Raw genomic sequence first — 21,268 nt, forward strand, 5'->3', positions numbered from 1 at the left:
CAGGAGGTAATAATGGAGCATTTTAAATAAGATTTTAAGTGTAGTTGGATGATTAGCTATTGAATAAATCACCTGCCTACATTTTTAATTTAACAATAGTAAACTACAGAAGTGTATAGTTTTACCAGTCGAAAATGTTCTGCTGTTTTACTTCTCTCTTTTCCATGAATGTTATTCTATTGATTTTTCAAAAGTATTACATTGGTTTTTGTGGACCTAGGAGAATAATTTTCTATTTGTGGTTTATTAACTTAGCAGAACAGAAGTATCTTCAGCACACGAAATGTTGCCTTTTTACGTATCTCTAGCATGTTACATAGTACTTACATGGTAGGCACTTAATAAGTGTTTTTTGGTTGACTGAGTATGAATTTTGGGTAGTTTATTTACAAGGTTTTGGAGAGATGATTTGTATGAAAACAGAATTTCTCCATTAAGAATATAAGCAAATATATTTTTTTTCCTTCTCCTTGTACTGTGGTTGCACTTGAAAAACAAGTAAGTGTTCTGGGCAATTTTTTTCTATTCATAAACTAGAAAATCATATTCATCAACATTTCCATGTTACAAAAGCCAGAAAATGCAGATTGTGCATAAAACTGCAAATCCACTATAGTTGGTTCCTTTTAATTTACACTAAATTATATATGGCGCTACTCAACGTGGCCTTAGCTCTCTTGATCTTCCCATCTCCATGATACTTTCTCCAATTCTCTACTTGTCTGCTTTATGTGTTTTTAAAAACTCTTTATTGATGCTTTTCGCTTTTAAAATTTGTGTATCTTTCCACTCTTTTATTTATTGCCCCTTCCTAAAAGCCCCCCTTCTATTTGGGAAAGCAATGATCTCCCCACCCTTAGAGTCCAACAAGAAGCAGGAGGCATTCTCCATCATTAATCTTCAGGGCCCGTGTTATTGATTGCATCGGTCAGTGTTCTCTTAAGCCTTTAAAACGGCTTGATGGTATGGCGGTGTCGGCTTTGTATACATAGTTCTTCCGGTTCTACTTCTTACTTGGGATCAACTTAGACACATTTTCTGTGCGTTTGTTTGGTTTTTTATCCCGTCCCTTTGGATATTTCTTTCAATACCACAAAGTTCCATTTGTTCCTTAGTTATTTCTAACTCTTTGCCCCAGCAAAAAGTGCTGCTGTAAATATAATGAATGGGATGAATGGATGGCCATATACTGCATGGTGGCATCACTTTACCTGATCATATATAGGGAATCCTCCATGGGAAAGGAAGAAAGCTGCCACTCATGCAGAGCAATTAGATTAGCGAATTCTGGAGAGGCTAAAGAAAGCATCAATTCCAGTATTCTCTTGTCGCTGACCATTCTGAAGATGCTGGATAGCTAGCAGAAAAGGGCTAGAAGTGAAGTGGCTCAGTGTATTCAACAGCAAGAGGCAGATCTCAGCTTGAAGGGAATGTGCAGTGAAAACAAGGCGCGTGTTATATACGCTATAAGATTTCTGGATAGGAGAGGAATTTGGGTGGCCATGAAGTAGAAATTGTGAAGGGGTGCCCCTCAATTGGGGACTGGCTAAACAAGTAGTGTATGATGTGATGGACGACTACTGTGCTGCAAGAAAAGATGAAGACGCTAATAAAGACTCGCATGAAATTAGGATGAGTGAAATGAGCAGATCCAATAGAACAGTCTATACAGCAACGGAAGTACTGTTTGAAGAATAACTTCCATATCCTCCTTCAGAGAAAGAACGGATAAACAGAAACACGTTTTATATGTACATAGATAGGTCTTTTCATTGCAAAATGCTTTCTCTAGAGTGAGGAGGAAAGGGAAGATGGGAGATACCTGCTAGCTTTAGTGTAACAAACAAACAAATTAGCTAATTAAAAACATAAGAAAATTGAGGAGCAGCTAGTGGAACTGACTGTACAAGCAAGAAGTCTGAGTTCTAGAGTGGCCGGTCCTACTGAATCTCACTGAGATTGGAGCCGTGAGACAGGAGAATGAGGACTGAAATGAGCAGGATAGTTGGAACTCCCAGTATGACTAAAAGTTCCAGAATAATTTTGTTGACACTCCAGGGAGCAGGGTGATTGCATGAGCCAAGGGAGCAGGAGGCGGGTAGGTATTTACCAAGGAATTGGGCAGAGTGCACGAGAAGTTTAAATAGAACCCCGATGAATGGTTGAACCATTGACTCCTGATTGTGTGACGTTAGTGAATCCAGTGCTTGTGTTCTCTGGAACACTTTTCTTTGACGTGCTTTTGAGCTTTTTGAGGATTTCGTGTTCGAGGTAATTACATTTATTAGGATCTTTGGACAGAGTCCATTTTTTCTTTCTTTTTTTAGGGGGCTGAAATAGGGAATTATTCTCACTTGATCCCACGCAGATGAATTATTGTCCCCTCCAGATCCCCCAAAGATCTGTATGGGAAGGGGCAAAGCACTTAAAGGGAAATAGGTTTGAGAGATGAGAAGGTCAATCTCTGTGACCGACCTGCCTCAGCAGACTGGCTTCAGAACTTAGCTCGGGCTCTATCCTGCCACACAGCTTTAGATGAGAGCTGATCAGCTGGTGAAAGCTGAAAAGGAGCTGGGAACCACTGTATTTGGGGCAAGTGCTGCTATCAGCACAAATGCAATCTCTGGAAACGGGCTTCATGGCACAGAGTCTGCTGCCCTCCTGGGTGCTTGCCTTCTTCCCTTGAGGAGTTTTGTGTGTGACGACGGGAACATGGGGCGATTGATTGCAAGTAATGCTGGGAAAGCTGTAAAAGGCCAGTTCACCAACAAGGTGGTAAGGATCCTTCAGTCCCACTTTAGCCCAAGACCCTTCCTAAAGCCCTGCTCTGTTCAGGTTATTCAGGAGAGGCTGTACAGGGTTGACCACAGAGGAAAGCTGTGCTTTTGAGGGTCCCGATCTGCCAGCATTTCAAAATCCTCTAAGCAGGTTCTTGTGGGTGAGACCAAATGAGAACCCCTGGCGCTACCAGAACCATTCCATATAGTCCACACCAAACAATGTCAGAGTGGCGACAGCTTTTTCTTTTCCAGTGACAGAGATGACAGAAGCTGGGATATTTGGTTCCCTGCCTCCCCTTTCAGCAGTCCTGTGTTGCCTATTAGAAATGCAGAGGAAACAGTGCAAAACAAGGATCCGGAGAAAGTTATGCCCGTGGTTACAGTTGTTTCTGCCCTTGTCAGTGGTACAGAACAAGTAACCCAGGCCTAAGGGGAGTGATATCAATTATTGGCCTCATTAATGCTTTAAACATTTTCCTTTACCCCTGTGCTTGAGATTAGTTAGGAGCAGTTATGTGGCCCTTAATTTGTCTTCTATATTAGCGGAAAAATGTTGGCTCTTGCCAATCAACGGCATGGCTCTTCAGGCCCTGGACTGTCTACCCTTTCCCAAGTCAAATTTCTGACAAATCAAGACCATCCTCGGAAGGGGAAAGACTTTTCTGTTGCAGTGGTTTCTGGGATCCAGTCTCCAGGAGGATTTACTGGATAAGAATGACCTGATTTTGGACATAGTTCCACTGACCTCCTCCAACCTTTATTTGTTCCTCAGAGTTGTCTTGGCATTTGTTACATTTATGATTGGACTGAATAATATTTCAGTTGGTTGCCAGGGATTTAATTACTAAATCCCCAATGAATTACTAAAGTCAGAAATGGAACTTATAGTAGTTTATTTTACAATAAAGAGGAAAGAATTTAGGGAAGAGAGAATGAGAAGGAAAAAATAGAAAGATAGCCACTCCACCCTCCTCTGAGCCAAGCAGGAGTTCAGAGGCCTCAGCCAAGACAAAAAAGCCTCAAGATGGGCCTCTTCAGAGGCTGGTGCCTCCAAGAAGGCCAAGGGAAACAGTTCAGCCTTTACACTCACCACATGTCAGTTCAAAGGAACAGGGTCACCAAAAATAAAAATAAAAAAAAGGTCCAGTCAGCACTCTTCTGAAAGAAGAATTATTCTCCACTCCAGTAGAACTGTCAGTAGAACTCCAACAGAAGTGGAAGTCTTTTCTCCTGGCTCAACCCCGGTAGAGAGAGTTAGTTAGCTGGAGAGGTCTCATCAAAGCTGATGACCTGGGGAAATTTCTCTCAAGAGGTAGGTCTCTCCTGAGGCTAGTATCTTCAGAAAATCCAGAAAAGGAGGCAGCCTTTTCACTCACCATGTGTCAGTCCAAGGGAAGAGATTTAAGAACAATCTCACCAGGAACAGGGTCTCAGGTTCAGTCAGCAGCTTCTTCTCCAGTCTCAACTCCAAAGAATGAAGAACTGGCTCTCACAGGAAGTTGTAGTTCCTCTTAAAGACACTTTCTTTAGCATCACTTCCTGTGCCTTTCTACACTTTTTATGTGGACAAATCATAGTCTAAAGCCTTACTTAGGACTGGTCAGGAGGCAGTCAATTGATTCTGATTTGTTACCCACTATTGCATATTTCAGGCACATACCTCCCAACTTAATGATTAAGTGGGATGTTTACATTTTTGGTGATTAGATCTAAAAATGGGCAGGATAGTTCATTTAATTTTCACAATCAGGGGAGAGTTAATTAATTTCATTTTCATAATCAGGGGAGAGTTAAATTTAATCTTCACAATTAAAACTACCCAGAACTCTTAATCTATGTTTAATCAACACTTTTGGGAAAAAAAAATCAGTGAATTGGGTGGATAACTAACTAAAAAATCTTTTAAAGTAAACAGCAAAGTAGAAAATCTGAAAATTAAGAAAGATATGAATAAAACTAAGCCAAAGAAAAACCTTACTGAACTGATAAACAGGGAGCTATATTTTTATATTTATTTTTAAATAATAAAATAAGGAAAATTGCACATCTAATGTTAAAAGTGAGAAAAATGAAATAGTTCTTGTAAAAAATTTAAAAGGATTAATTCTTAACAATTCAAGTAGAAATAAAGAATATTAACAAAAAATTTTGCCCAATTATATGAAAACAAAAAAGAGAAACTGGAACTAAATTTTTAAACATAAAAAAATGCCTGGATTAACAGAAGAAAATGATTCCTTAAGTAACCTAAGAAAAAGAGATGAAACAATTTATGAATGAACTTTCAAAGGAAAAAAAATACAAGGGCACATGGATTTAAAAGCGAATTCTATTAAGTAATCACAGAAGAATAATTCATTACTATGAGTTTAGAATATAGTACTGGAAAGGAAATTTGTAAGTTCAAATTTGACCTCAGTCACTTATCAACTACGTGACCTTGGGCAAGTCACTTAATCTCTCTTTGTCTCAGTTTCCACATCTGTAAAATGGAATGATATCACCTACTTCCAAGAGTTGTGATGATAAAATGAGATATTTATGAAGCAAGATTTAAAGGATTATATAAATGTTAGATATTACCATAATTATTATTCAAATATTGCATAAATGGCAAAAATTATAAAAGAAACCCTTACAATTTTTTCCTGCATACAAAAATGTTTTTGATTCCTAAATCAAGAAGAAATGAGTCAGGAAAATAAATCTATAGACCAAAAGGCTAGTGACCAGTGGCAAAAAAAAAATTAATTAATTATTAGCTATAACAACATTTTATGAAAATTACTCAATGACCATGCTGGATTTGTACCAGGAATACAGGGCTTATAATATAGAAACAGATGATAAATATAATAAACCATGATAATTAAAAAATCATATAATAAGTATGGAAAAGACTTTTAATGAAATCCAACAGTTTTTTGGGTTTGTAAAAAGAAGACAAAAATACTAGAAAGCATAGGCTGAAATGGAATTTTTCTTAAAACCAATATCATATATATGTATTGAAGTAATGTTTGAGGTGTTTCCAATAAATTCAGGATTAAACCAAAGATATCCATTATCATTACTATTTAACAGGGCTAAAAATGGTTACAGCAATAAGACAACAAAAAAAATAAGGAGGTAATATAGGCTAAGAGGAAACAAGATTATCACTTTTTGCAGATAATATGATGATTGACTTAGAAAACAGTAAAAACTAATTTGAGTTAGTTTAGGAGCAATTAGGTGTATAGAGTACCAGGCCTGGATACTTGGTTCAAATTTGGCCTCAGACACATCTTAGTTGTATGACTCTGGACAAGTCACTTAACCCCAATTGATATTTAGTATCAATTCTAAAAAGAAGGTAAATGTTTAAAAAGAAAGAGTTAATTACAAAAAATAAAGTCAGGAAAGATACAGAATAAAAAATAAATCCATATAAGTCATCAACATACCTATATATTACTATCAAAATTCAAGAGGAAGAACTAGATAAATTTCTTTCCTAATAACTTCAGAATGTAAAATTTTTTAGGAATCTACCAAGACTGACAACCTCCTTGGTGTAAGCAGTGCTAAAGGAAAAGAAAAAGAAATAAAAATTATATCCCAAGGGAGCAGGTGGATAGAGATCCAGGCTTAAAAAAAGCAGAAGGTCCTAGGTTCAAATTTGGCCTCACACACTTCCTAACTCTGTGACCCTGGGCAAGTTATTTAACTTCCAGTGCCTAATCCAAACCAGACTACACAAAAACCTTCTAAGACAGAAAGTAAGGTTTTTGAAATTATAGCCTCTGCCCCTTGTAAGATTTAAATTAATGTCCAATACAGCAAGTATTGCATTTTTTAAATTTATTATCTGACAAAATAGAATCATGTGACTTAAGTTTTCTACCTGCTTAAAATGCCTGCTCCACCAAAGCTGCCAATGAGAAGGAAAGATGAGATAGACACAGAACTCAACCCAATTTATATCCTGTCTATGTCAGTACATAATGCCAGGAAGTGAGTGGGGTTCTGGGAATCATAGTTTTTGCTGGGGATCGTAGTTTTGAGTGTAACAGATTCTAAGTTCACAATTCCCCCTGAGATCCTTTGGAAGACTAGTTTCCCCAATGGATTTTGTAAACATAACCAACTTATAAATTTTAATAATTTGTGGATAAAAGGGAAAGAACCAAACAAATGATTGCTAGGCGCATTGACAAAAAGTCATTTGGGGGCAGTCCCATTTGGCATTAGAGTATACATACAAAATAGATGTGTTACAACCCCCCAGAGTTCAATTTCACTACAACCCAAAGTTCATTCTGTATCTTTTGGTGTAATGTGAGGTTTCTGCAGGCATCTCCATGGTGTCTTCTCCAAGCAATTCACTTCCTGGATTCTGGGAGATAGCAAGTTTTTTATTGTAAAATTACTCTCAAACAAGAAAAACTTTTATAAAACTAGAATTTTATGACAATTATACAATCCCCCCCTGAGAGAAGGGAGTATATCTAAGAGATATTATGAAGATGAAATAGGCCATGGCAACAGATTGGATATAGGAGTGACAGAGAGTGAGGTGCTGAGGATGAAACTAGGTTCTGATCCTAGGTGACTGGGAGGATGGTGGTTCCCCTGACAATAATAAAAGAATTTGGAAGAGGGGGGATTTGGAGGGAAAGTTAAGATAAATGGAATTACAGCACTTTACCAAGATTACTTTTGTAATATTGGAATTGCCTGATTTTTGTTTTTTTTTAATGCTTTAGAATTTGAAGAAATTTAAAATCTGGTATATGTGTATGTGAGTCATGCATATTTAAGTACTGAAATACAAGCCAGATAGCAGTGCAAAAAAAGACAAATTCCAAGATTAAGTCAGTACTTCCTCACCCCTAATTTTCCTATAATTTAAAGTTTATAATCTACATCATTTGGTGAGAAGCATGTATAGAATAGTAGTTCCCCATATTTATTCTTCTTTTGTAGTATGAAAATTTCCCTATCATATTGTAAGAAATTACTAGTGGCCTTGATTTTTAGTAGAGAGAGATGTCTAGAGGATTTCTAGATATTTGAACTTCTCATTTTTAGTCCTTGGTAGGGGACTATGATGACTCTAAGACTGGTAGGTCTTATGAACTATTTCTCTCTTTCTTTTCTTTTTTTTTTTAAAACCCTTACCTTCTGTCTTGGAGCCAATACTCAAGGCAGAAGAGTGGTAAGGGCTAGGCAATGGGGGTTAAGTGACTTGCCCAGGGTCACACAGCTGGGAAGTGTCTGAGGCCAGATTTGAACCTAGGACCTCCCATCTCTAGGCCTGGCTCTCAACCCACTGAGTCACCCAGCTGGCCCCTATTTCTCTCTTTCTGACCATATGGCTTATAGTATACTTGAATTCAAATAGAACTACTGATTGTATTTCCATTTGATCTTTACCAAAATTTTTTTCCCTATTTTGCTTTTATTTCTTGGTTTCTAGATTTCTTCAGAGGACAATACCCATTTTGTCTGTTATGTTTTTACTTTTCTTGTCCCTTCTCCATTTTCTTTTAGCTTCCCTCTTCCTTCTGAATAAGTGTTGTACTTCCAAAATCCAACATAGCTCTCCTATGGTTAGTTATGCCTATAAAGTAAAATTTTTTCTATTGCATTTAAATCTGTCCATCTACTTTTCTATTTATGTATAGAAAACTATGATCATTAGTTTATATTATTGGCCCTTTTTGAGTAAATTTCAATAGATCTCTCCTACAACTCTTCTTGTTACATCTATTCTATGGAGTGTTGTTTGATAAATATGTGACTGATAATTTTGATTAGATTTGAAAATGTTTTTATAGAGATATTTCCAGCTCTGAAATCTACACCATACTTCTTTAAAGCAGTGTAGAATTTTTATTAGTAAATATAAACAATGCAATTTATTAGTAAATATGAACAATTAGCCAATAACAACAAAAAATGTCCTTTCTGAATATTGAGGGTGATAATCTGTCTGGCAACCTAAAAAATATTTAACATATTTTCCCACTAGTAATAACATACTAGGTCCTTCATTAAAATGAGGTTGTTATGCTTCTGAATTTGCTAAAATGATATCCATCATTAAGATAGAGGAGCAATGTATGTAGTAGAATTTGTGACTCACTACTTTTTTCCTTATTGAGTTTCATATGTACTTTTCATTTGCTTTTTATCCCTAAGTGAAAAATAGCTGCCCAAATTCTGGAATAGAATGTGGAACCTCAGGAACTTGTATTAGTCCAGCTAACTGGTGTGATGGAATATCACATTGTCCCAGTGGTGAAGATGAGAACCACTGTGGTAAGTATATTTAGAAAATAATAATGTGATGAGATTGCCATGTGTAGGACCCCCTTATTTCTCAGAAAATGTCTTATTATATATAAAGAGCCACTACTAGAGGACTCTCCATTAAGTAATCACCCCCCCTCCCCCCCTGCCATGTGACAGATTCACAAAGATGGTCTATGGGTGAACTATGGTTTGTAGTAGTGGAAAAGTTCTGACAGGGATCTGGGATCTCAAGTGTAACAAGGATAATGAGTTAGGAGAGTATTTTAATTATAAGTGGTTAAAAAAAGTCCCATTGTTTTAAACTTTTAAGTGCACAATTCTAAACAGATTACCGAGCTAAAAGAAGTTTCTTCAAAGTAGGTGTCTCTACATTTATTTTAGACATTTGCTTCTCAAGATGATATCATTTGAAAAGGGATTGATTTCTAGTTCATTCGCTTTGCTGAGACATACACTAACCAGTAAACAATGTCCTCAGGGATAGTAGTAACACTTACCTTCCAGAATTGTTGTGAGGATCCAATGAAATAATATTGTAACAACGTTCTTAGCACAGTGTCTGGTACAAAGCTTTAGTGATGTTTGCTTCCTTTCTTGTGATTCTACATATGAGTAAACTAAGGAGCACAGAGGTAAAGTGATAGAAACATAGTGATATAGCAGTACTGAGCCTTTCCCCTAGGAAAAGTCTTGTGACTGGGACTACAATGACAATACACCATGCTGATTGGCATAAGCCAGTTTTACTCTCTAGTTCTTAGTTTCTCATGCAAAAGGCAAGATTTGGATATGTTGGTCTCTTAAGAGAACTTTCAGCACTAGCATTCTACAGAGCTCTAAAACGAAAGATTTTAAGTTGCTTAGACATACATAAAAGAAAGGAAGTAAGCCCAAATCACTATCAAACCCATTAAAACAAATCTTTATTTTCAAATGTAGTTCGCCTCTATGGACCAAAATTTATCCTTCAGATTTACTCATCTCATAACAAATCCTGGTATCCTGTATGCCAAGACGGCTGGAATGATAACTATGGGAAGATAGCATGCAAAGACATGGGATATAACGTGTGAGTATGGCAACATATGATGTGGAGGGAAAAGGATCCAATGTAATATGTCTTTGATGTCCTTCTGGAGTATGAATGGAGAGGTGTGTGGACACGAGTGAGCCACAGATAGCTACCAAGATCAATGGATGCCCCTAATAAGGTTGTTGTCAGCAAGGACAACCAGCTCACATTCTGCCTTTCTTTTTAACACCTGAGGAAAGAGTTACCATGTGGAAGAGGGACTAACTTGTTCTAGTTTGTCCCCAAAATAGTATAAGGATAAATGACTTAAAGTTGCAGAGAAGATTAAGAAAACTTTATTTTTTAAACCCTCACCTTCCATCTTGGAGTCAATACTGTGTATTGGCTCCAAGACAGAAGAGTGGTCAGGGCTAGGCAATGGGGGTCAAGTGACTTGCCCAGGGTCACACAGCTGGGAAGTGTCTGAGGCCAGATTTGAACCCAGGACCTCCCGTCTCTAGGCTTGGCTCTCAATCCACTGAGCCACCCAGCTGCCCCAACTTTTTTCTTTAAAAAAATTTAATAGCCCAGATATCTCAGTCCTTCCATATCCCCAACACCATAGAAGTTTTTACCCAACAAAAAGATATGCCTATATAGAGATTCTGCCTTTTGTGGTTCTGTGTTTCTGTTCCTTCTCTGGAGGCAAACATTCACAAGTGGGTCCTTAAACATTAATTCTACAGCAGTGGTATGCTGGGTCTGAGGGTATTCATAGTTATATAACTCCAAATTGCTCTCCGAAATAGATGGAGCCGTTCTCAGCCCTACCCGTGTCTGTGTCCCCATTTCCCACATCCCTCCAACATTTGTCACTTTTCTTTTTAGCCTTTTAACCAGTCTGATGGGTATGAGATGTCTCAGACTTGTTGTTTTGATTTGGATTTCCCCAATCAGTAGTGATTTAGACCACTTTTTCATGTACCTATTTGGGGGAAGCTTTCTAATTACTGGCATCATCTAGGAGTGGAATGGCTTGCTTTCGGAGGTATTGGGTTTCCCATAATTGGATGTTTAGAAATGTTTTGTCTGTATTTTTTGTTTCAGTATCACAATCTTTCCTCTCCCTTTTATCCCAACTTTCTTCATTCCTTTGTTTTGAAAAGCAAAACCAAAAGTTCTGATGCAGTGAATGAAGGTAACAATGTAGTCAATGCTGTCTTTCTCGTCCATCTTGTTTGTCTCCTACTCCAAAGTGAACATTTTCTCTGATTCTCCTAGTTCGGCAATGCAGGGTGCTTTGGGGATGGATTCGCTATTTCAGTGTAGACCCGGATCAGAAGAATGACTTTGGGAAGGCCAGCTGGGGTGCACCGTCCACGCTATAGCAAGAATAGATGGTCACGGGAAGGCGGAAAGGGGGTTTGGATAGATGTAACCTAAGTACAGCTCCCTAAAACTTCTCTAGGCCTTAGCGTCCTGGAACCAGGAGTCCCAAACTATACTGCACTGCCCAGCTGTCTGAAGACCCAGGCCCGAATATAAATAGACCTCCACTAACCAGCCCCCCCCCCCCCCACACACACACACACACTTTTTGGTGATAGTAGAGGCAGTGAGTTTGGCAGGTAGGCAGGACAGGACCCAGGAGAGGTCCTCGATCCAAAGATCCCAGACCAAATCTTACAGATGCCCAGACGGTTCAGGATCACACCAGGAAGCTCTGTAGGTAGCAATTCAGGTAAAATGGAGAAGACCAGAAAGAAAACAGCCAGCAAGGGAAGACAGCCAGTCAGTCCCCTGCAGGTAAACCAGAGAGATAGAGCCAGCCCAAGCCCCAACTGTCCCTGAGCAACAGCTCAACTCCTCCTTGCAGAATTCCAGAACTCCTTACTCTGCTGTCCCATTCCTCTGCCCTCTTCAAACACACTCTTTTCTCTTGAACTTAACGTTTCCTTCTAACAGTTCGGATTGTTTTTCTCCTTGTCTTCCCCATTTCCCTTCTTAGAGAGGCAAAAACCAGATTCCCTGTTATTGGGATGAAGCAGAGAGCTTGGAGGTGGACTTGGATGGTGGGCTTATAACTACAGAGCTAGAAGGGACCTCAAAGACTATCTAGGTAAAATGAGCTCTCCCGAGGTATGCGTTGTTCTCTATCGCTCACATGGCCAGTATAGAGGTGGAGCTGGTCAGTCTTAAGAAGAGGCACTCCCAGGACTTTATCTACAAAGCCAGGATTTCTTCTTCTGCGTGATGCTGGCGCCCTTGAGGGCCCTTTCCAGCCCTGAAAGTCTCTGAAGTATTCCTGAAGAGCCTGTCCATGTGCGTACTACTGTAGCCTGACCTTTTTGATTGCCTCAGCCCTCACTAACTTTGGGAACAGAGAAATCAGACGTGCACCCAAAGTTAAAAAATAGTCAAAGGGAAGTTGCAGAAAGCCGCTTTCCATTTTCAAATGACTGGTGCGGACAAATGCTACATTCAGTGAAGGCGAGAGATCATAGGTCTGGAGTACAAGAGTCAGGAGGGGCTTTATGGGATTCGAGGGATTTTAGCTGGCCCTTGAAGGGTAGAACTGTAGATAATGGTACAAGCCAGTAGTATGCAAGGCTTGTTCTGGTGAGTTCGATTAGCCTGGCTACAATGGAGAGTTTCTAAAGGAAGATACCGAGAGATCATTCTTGAAAAGTACGTTGAGGCCAGAAGTGCAGTGGAGTTGGCATTTTATCATGGTGGCCATGTTGCAAGTTCAGTGATCCTAACCACACTGCATCACAGGCCTGAAAAGTTTGGTGGAGACTTTGCTACAAGTATACGTTTTTCCTGTTTCCATTTGGTAGCACTTTTGGAGAGAAGAACTTGGGTCTTTTCTAACTCCAGATTTTCTCAGATTTCCTCAGAAGAAGACATTTTCTCTTCCAAAGAGATAAGACAGAAACTCAGAATAATGGAAAACGCCATACAGTTTTATTTTTAAACCCTTATCTTACATCTTAGAATCAGTACTGTGTATTGGCTCCAAGGCAGGAGCGTGGTGTAAGGGCTAGGAGATAGGGGTTAAGTGACTTGCCTAGGGTCACACAGCTGGGAAGTGTCTGAGGCCAGATTTGAACCTAGGACCTCCCATCTCTAGGCCTGATGCCATACAGTTTGATAGCCCCCCCCAAAAGAATGATGCAATGACTACAACATGTACCTGAAGAAAACAAAGCATTGCTTTTATAGAATGTTACGTAATTATAATGACCTCTTTCAACTTCCAAGTTGAGAAACTATGCAGCTCTCCTTTCATGAAGGAGATCAGTGTGAGTATTGAATATCATATATGATGGCAGACAGTCAATGTGTTCATTTGCTGATTTAAAAACAAATTTGAGACACATTTTGAGTCGTGCTGAACGTTAATTTGCTGGAGTCAGAGCTATACTCACCCACACTTACTTCATCCTTCTGTTTTCTCTGGTATACAGAAAATTAAGGAGCTGCAGTAAATACTTTGGCCACAACGTGACCTCCCTTGGATCACCTGTCCATTGTCTTGGAGGCTTTCTCAAAGCCTACCGTTGTAGTAGCTCACAGGATTTCACTTTGACTTGACATGAATTACCAATTTTTTCTTCTTTACCCCACTTGTGGAAGTTAATGCTTCCACAAGATTAAAAAAAACAAAACAGAAAAATCTCTTATCTCTGCTCTATAGCACCAATGTGATTGGGCTATGATGTGGGAGAAGCGTGAGGGACCTTTCCTTTTTATGACCTTTCCTTTTATCAGAAATTAAATAGTTGGTGTTTTTTCCCTTTTTAAAAAATTTATTTTATTTTAATAACAGATTTTCACATAAGTTTTCCACAATTATGTGGTCCAAATTATCTCTCTCCCTTCTTCCCTTCACCCTCCTGGAGCTGGCAAGCAATTCAATCTGGGTTATCACACAAAACATTTTCATAATATTCATTTTAAGTTAATAATCTTATAAAACCCAAACCCCCAAATACATTCTCAAATAAACATTCTTTCTCACAAGTCCCTCAGAATTGTTCTGGTTCATTATATTGCTCTTAGTAGGGAAGTCTACCATAGTTAATCATTCCACAATGTTGTTGTTACTGTGTGTACCATGTTTTCCTGGTTCTGCTTATTTCATCTGCATCAGTTCATGAAGTTCTTTCCAGCTCTTTCTGAAATCATGCTGTTTATCATTAAACTAGCACAATAGTATTCCATCACCAACATATACCACAATTTGTTCAGCCATTCCCCAAATGAAGGGCATCCCTTTAGTTTCCAATTCTTTGCCACCACAAAAAGAGCAGCTATAAATATTTTTGTACAAGTATGTCCTTTCCCATTTTTTTTTTCATCTTTTTGGGATACAGACACAGTAGTGGTATTATTGGATTGAAGAGTATGCATTGTTTTATGGTCCTCTGGGTAAAATTCCAAATTGTCCTGCAGAATGGTTGGATCAGTTCACAACTCCACCAGCATTGCAGTAGTTTCCCAACTTCACCACATCCCATCCAACATTTATCAATTTCCTTTACTGTCATATGGGTGTGAGATGGTACCTCAGAATTATTTTAACTTGCATTTCTCTAATTGAGGGGGATTTAGAACATTTTTTATATGCTTATTGATAGCTTTGATTTCTTCATCTGAAAACTTTATTCATATCCTTTGAACTTTTATCAATTGGGGAATGAATTGGACTCATAAATTTTACTTAGTTCTTTATATTTTGAAGAAATGAGACCATTATCAATTTGTTATAATTTTTTTGCCAGTTTGTTGTTTTCCTTCTAATCTTGGTTGTCAAAATCTTTTAAATTTAATATAATCAAAATTATTATTCATTTTACATACTGAAATGGTCATTATCTCTTGCTTGGTCATAAATTCTTCCTTCTCCATTGTAAGGATGATATTAGAAAATAAGTCTTGTTTTATTAGTTAGGGATAAGAAATAAAGTGGCTGCTTGAGAAAAGACCTGGAGTTGGAAGCAGAGCTGAGAGAGCAGGTTAATTTCAACAGCTGACAGTTATATAACCACTTTTCTGTGTCAATGACCCTCTCTGGCAGTTGGCAGAGACACACCCAGACACTCTCTCTCAGGGCTGGAGGAGGGAACATCTTTGCCTCTCTCTGTCTGAAGGACTCAGGGTTCTCCTTTCCCAACTTGGGAAGTACTATTGACTATCTATTGTGGTTTTATAGATTATTTATCTTCCTTGTGCCTGGCCCTGAAGGGAAGTTCACATTTGAGCTTCACTTCATCGCTGAGGATACTTTTGATTACATCTATCAAAAGTATCCGAACAGTTTGAACCTGATTTGTGAGTTAAACTGTTTTGAACAGTTTTTCCATCTAAATATTTTATTTTATGTAACTCGCCAATTTTACTTTTACACAACAGATCTGAAAAAAGTAAACTATTCTGTTTCCCCCTAATTGATAGTTTGCTTTTTTACTAAAACACTAAAAAACAACCATAAAAGGTACCAAAACAAAAGATTTTGAAAAGGAAACTGCAACAAACATTCTCTAAATGATTTTCTTTTTTCTTCTACAATTCCTTCCAACTTATACATCTGGAGAAAGAATAAAGGAAAAGATTTGCTGATTTGGAAATTATGAAATTTGCATTGGAAACCCAATGATGATAGGTAGGGGAAGCACATGTTGGAAGCTGATATCATTTTATGCAATTTGGAAATTTCATGGCATGGCTAGTTCTGTCATTGCTCCCTGAAACAGTTCTTTGTGGGTAGTCTCAGCTATCAATCACTTTGCTCTTTCTAGCTTCTTCCTTACATAGGGTTTTGGACTATGTGTTCTAAAACTCTCCACTTACTCAGTTAATAAGCTAGCATTTATTAACTACTTATTATATACCAGATACTATGCCAAGTGTTTGGGATAAAAAGAAGGGCAGAAAACAAAACAAGAAAACAATTTCTGCTCTCAAGGAGGAGACACTATAAACTATTGTGTACAAAAAGCATACAGACATACCTATACACGCATACACATTCACACACATGTAGATAGGTGGATGGATGGATAGATAGTTTCAGAGAAAAGGCACCAAGCTTAAAAAAGGTTTCTTGAAGAATGTGAGGCTTTCACTCAGATTTAAAGAAAGCCAGAGAAGATAGGAGATAGAGGTGCAGAGGGAGAGATATATGTGGAACAGTCATGAAAATGCTGTCAAGAGATACAGTATAATGTGTGAAGGAGAGCAAGGAGAGACATAAAGAGGGGCTTGCCTTGGTAAGAGAGGTCATCTCTTCATTTGAGATAAGAGCACAGGAGGACATAGTGGCAGAAGTTATCTTAATGATGTAAGATGAGAGAAAGGGACAAGAGAACTCTCAGAAAAGGGCCTGTCTTCTCTTTAAAAAAAGAATCATATATATGTGTATATCCATATGTATATATATATATATACACACACACACACACACACATACATACATAATTTCCCCTAATTACATGTACAAACAACTTTTAACATTCATTTTCTAAAATGTTGATTTCCGCTTGTCTCCCTTCATCCCTCTCTGAGATGGTAAGCAATTTGATATATGCTCTACATGTATGAGCAGGCAAAAATATATTTCCATATTAATCATGTTGTGGAAGAAAACTCATAAAAAAAAACAAAGAAAATAAAGTGAAAAATAGTATGCTTCAGTCTTCATTCAGATTCCAGCAGTTCTTTCTCCAGAAGTGGTTTGCATTTTTCTCACATGAGTCCTTTAGAATTATCTTGCAATATTATTGTTTTTTTTAATTATATTTAATTAGTCAATTGAGAACATTTTCCCTTGGTTACAGGAATCATATTTTCCCTCCCCTCCCCCCACCCCTTCCTGTAGTAGATGCACAATTCCATTGGGTTTTACATGTGTCCTTGATCAGAACCCATTTCCATGTTATTGATATTTACACTAGGAGGTTCATTTAGAATCTACATCCCCAACCATATCCCCTCAACCCATGTATTCAAGCAGTTGTTTTTCTTCTGTGTTTCTCCTCCCACAGTTTTTCCTCTGAATGTGGATAGTGGTTTTTCTCATAGATCCCACCAGGTTGTTCAGGATCACTGCATTGCTACAACTAGAGAAGTTCATTACATTCAATTGTACCACAATGTATCAGTCTGTGTACAGTGTTCTGGTTCTGCTCCTCTCACTCTGCATCACTTCCTGGAGGTTGTTCCAGTTCACATGGAGTCCCTCCACTTTATTATTCCTTTGAGCACAACAGTATTCCATCACCAACAGATACCACACATTGAAGGGCAGCCCCTCGTTTTCCAATTTTTGCCACCACAAAGAGCACAGCTATGAATGTTCTTGTACAAGTCTTTTTCCTTATTATCTCTTTGGGGTACAAACCCAGCAGTGCTGTGGCTGGATCAAAGGGCAGACAGTCTTTTAGCGCCCTTTGGGCATAGTTCCAAATTGCCCTTGGAGTATTATTGTTGAGAATAGCTAAATCATTCACAGTTGGTTGTAATACATTATTGTTATTACTGAGTACAGGGTTCTCATGGTCAGCTCACTTCACTTTGCATCAATTTGTGTAAGTCTTTTTTTTTTTTCAGGTTTTTCTACAAGCATGCTGCTTGTCGTTTCTTAGAGCACAATAGAATTCCATCATAGTCATGTATCACAACTTCTTTAGTCATTTCATGGTTAAACCCAACTGGGCATTATTGATGGGTGTCCCTCAAATTCCAATTTTTGGCCACCACAAAAAAGAACTGTTATAAATATTTTTGTACAATTAGGTCATTTTCTCTTTTTTTTATAAAAAATTTCTTTGGCATACAGACTTGGTAGCTGGATTTTACAGTCCTGTTGGGCATATTTCCAAATTGCTCTCCAGAATGGTTTTATCAGTTCACAACTTCCCCAATAGTGCATTAGTGTCTCAATTTTCTCACACTCCCTCCAATATTTATCATTTTCCTTTTCTGTCATGTTAACTAATCTCAAAATGTGCGATGGTACCTTAGAGCACTTTTTCATATGACTATATATAACTTGGATATCTTTATCTGAAAAATTCCTATTCTTATCCATTGATATTTATGAATTAGGGAATGACTTATATTGTTATAAATTTGACTTTTTCAGATACTTGTTTTAATTTTTTTCCCTAGCTTTCCTTCTAATATTGATTGCACTGGTTTTGTTTGTGCAAAATATTTTTAATTGAACATTATCCATTTTATCATCAAAATTATCCATTTTATGTCACTAATGCTCTCTGTCTCTTTTTTGGTCATACATTCTTCCTTATCCATAGATATGACATGTTCTCCTACTTTGCATAGAGCATCACCCTTTATGTCTAAAACAGGTACCTCTTTTTACCTTATCGTACTTAGTATAGCCTATGTGTGAGATGTTGATCTATACCCAGTTTCTGCCATACTATTTTCCAGTTTTCCTAGTAGTTTTTTTGTCACACGCTGAGTTTTTATCCTAAACGCTTGAATCTTTTGGTTTCTCAACATTAGATTACTATGTTATTTTCTAGTTTGTATTGTGTATTAATCCATTCCTTTAATCCACCACTCTATTAGCCAGTGCCAGATCGTTTTGTTGATTACCACTTTACAGTACTGGTTGAGATCTGGTACCGTTAAGCCACATTCCATAATCTTTTTTTCATTAATTCCCTTGGGATTCTCGACTTTTTGTCTTTCCAGATGAATTTTAGTGTTGTTTTTTCTAATTCTATGAAATAATTTTTGGGGGTAGCTTGACTGGCACGGTAAATTAGCTAAGGCAGAATTATAATTTTTATTATATTAGTTCTGCCTACTCAGGGACAGTTAATGTTTCTTCCAATTGTTTAGATCTGACTTTATTCGTATCAAAAGTATTTCGTAATTGTGTTCAGTTAGTATCTGGGTTTCTTAGATCTCCCCAAGTATTTTATATTGATTAGAGGTATTTTAAATGGAATCTCTCTGTCTCCTCCTGCTGGATTTTGTTGCTAATATATAAAAATGCTGATGATTTATGTGTGGATATTTTATGTCTCAGAGCTTTGCTACAGTTGTTAATTATTTCATTTAGCTTTTTGGTTGATGCTCTAGGAGTCAATAAGTATGCCATCATCGTCTGTAAGGAGTGCTAGTTTTGTTTCCTCATTGTCCGTTCTAGTTCTTTAATTTCTTTTTCTTCTCTCATTGCTATTGCCAGCATTTCTAATAGTGGTGATAGTGGACATTCTTGTTTCAGCCCTGTTCTTAATGGGAAACCCTCTCCCTTATCCCTATTACAGACAATTCTTGCAGATGATTTTAGAGAGATTCTGCTTATTCTTTGAAGGAAAGCCCTGTTGATTCCTATGCTAGTGTTTCCAATAAGAAGGGGTTTGTATTTTGTTGAGTTTTTTCTACATCACTTAAGATGATCATATTATTTTTGTCAGTTTTGTTATTGATATGGTCATTTATGATGATAATTTCTCCAATCTGGGATCAATCCTGCATTCCTGGTATAAATCCCACCTTGTTACAGTGTACGATTCTTGTGGTATGTTGCTATAATCGTCTTGCTAGTACTTTGCTTCAGATTTTTGCAGTAATATTCATCAAGGGAATTGGTCTCCTTAGTTTAGGTATCAGTCCTGTATTTGTGTCATAAAAGGAGTTGACGGGATTCCTTGACCTATTTTTTCAAATAGTTTTTATAGTATTGGAATCATTTGTTATTTAATGGTTTGGCAGAATTCCCTTGTAAAACTATCTGGTCCTGGGAATCTTTTCTTAGGGAACTCATTGATGGCTTGTTCAATTTCTTTTCCTGAGATGAAATTGCTTAAATATTTTATTTCCTCTCATGTACTTTGGGGGAAAATTATTTTTCTGAAAATATTCATCCATTTTACTTACATTATCAGATATACTGAAATACAATTGAGCAAAAATAGACCAGTAATTCCTTTAGTTTCCTCTTCATTGGTGGTAAATTCACCCTTTTCATTCTTGCTACTGGTAATTTTATTGTCTTTTCTTTCTTTTTTTAAGACAATCATCCAATGATTTATCTAGTTTGTGGTCACGAAACCAGCTTCTTGTCTTATTTTATTAGCTCAATGGTGTTTTTCCTTTCAATTTTATTAGTCTCTCCTTTAATATTCAGAATTTCCAATTTGGTGTTTGTTTTTGTAAAAAATTGTGCCTTTTCTATTTGTTTTAGTTGCATGCCTGATTCATTGATCTCCTCTTTGTTTTATTGCTATAAATATTTAGAGATGTAAGTACTGCTTTGGCTACATCATTGTTATTTGTCTCATTAATGAAATTGCTCATGGTTTCTATTATTTCTTCTTTGGCCTCCTCATTCTTTAGGTTTCGATTACTTAGTTTCCAAATAATTTTTAGTGTTTATTTTTGCAGCCCTTTCCTTATTGTAGCCCTTTCCTTAATGTAGTTTTTATTGCATTATGATTTGAAAAGGATGCATTTAATATTTCAACTTTTCTGCATTTGGTTGTGAGGTTTTTTTATGCCCTAATTTTTGGTCAGTTTTTATGTAGGTGCCATGTAAAGAAATGTAAGAAAAAAGTTAAATTCCTCTCCGTTCCCATTCAGTTTTCTCCAGAGGCCTAAAGTATCTAACTTTTCTAAAATTCTACGTAGCTCCTTAACTTCTTTCTTTGGTTTTGTTTTTGTTTTTGTTTTGCTTCCATTTATCTTGTTCTGACAGGAGAAAGTTGTGGGCCTCCACTAGTGTAGTTTTACTGTCTATTTCCTCCTGTAATTCATTTAACTTCTATTTTAGGGTTGGTTTTGGATGCTATGCATTGTCTATAGTACTTTTGATCACATTGAAGTTTCTTTCCTGATTGCTTTTAATTGTATCTGTTTTACTTTTTATTTTGCCTGAAATCATGATTGCTACCCCTTTTTTTTCTTTCACTTCACCTAATGTGTAATAGATTCTGCGCTTGCTGCTTATCTTTTCTCTGTGTGTGTCTCTGCTTTAAATGTTTTTTACAAACAACATACTGTGGGATTCTGCTTTTTAATGCACTTTTGCATCTGATTCTGTTTTACGGAGGAGTTTATCCCATTCACATCTCTAGTTATGATTACTACGTGTTCCCCTGCTTATCCTTTTCTCTCTCCTTTCAGCATTTCATTG

The 21,268-nt window shown here is 37.3% G+C and overlaps 1 protein-coding gene across 2 annotated transcripts in view; it reads left to right on the forward strand.

The window, feature by feature from the left end:
• Window positions 1–21,268, forward strand: part of TMPRSS2 (transmembrane serine protease 2) — a 119,143-nt gene that overhangs the window by 59,903 nt on the left and 37,972 nt on the right. For both annotated transcript variants that reach the window (XM_056825952.1, XM_056825951.1), the window contains exons 5-6: window positions 8,967–9,086; window positions 10,020–10,149. In XM_056825952.1, coding sequence (XP_056681930.1) covers window positions 8,967–9,086; window positions 10,020–10,149 — 250 coding nt within the window. The remainder of the gene's footprint in view (window positions 1–8,966; window positions 9,087–10,019; window positions 10,150–21,268) is intronic.

Source organism: Monodelphis domestica, chromosome 4, assembly GCF_027887165.1.
Source record: "Monodelphis domestica isolate mMonDom1 chromosome 4, mMonDom1.pri, whole genome shotgun sequence".
NCBI classification, from domain to species: Eukaryota; Metazoa; Chordata; class Mammalia; order Didelphimorphia; family Didelphidae; genus Monodelphis; species Monodelphis domestica.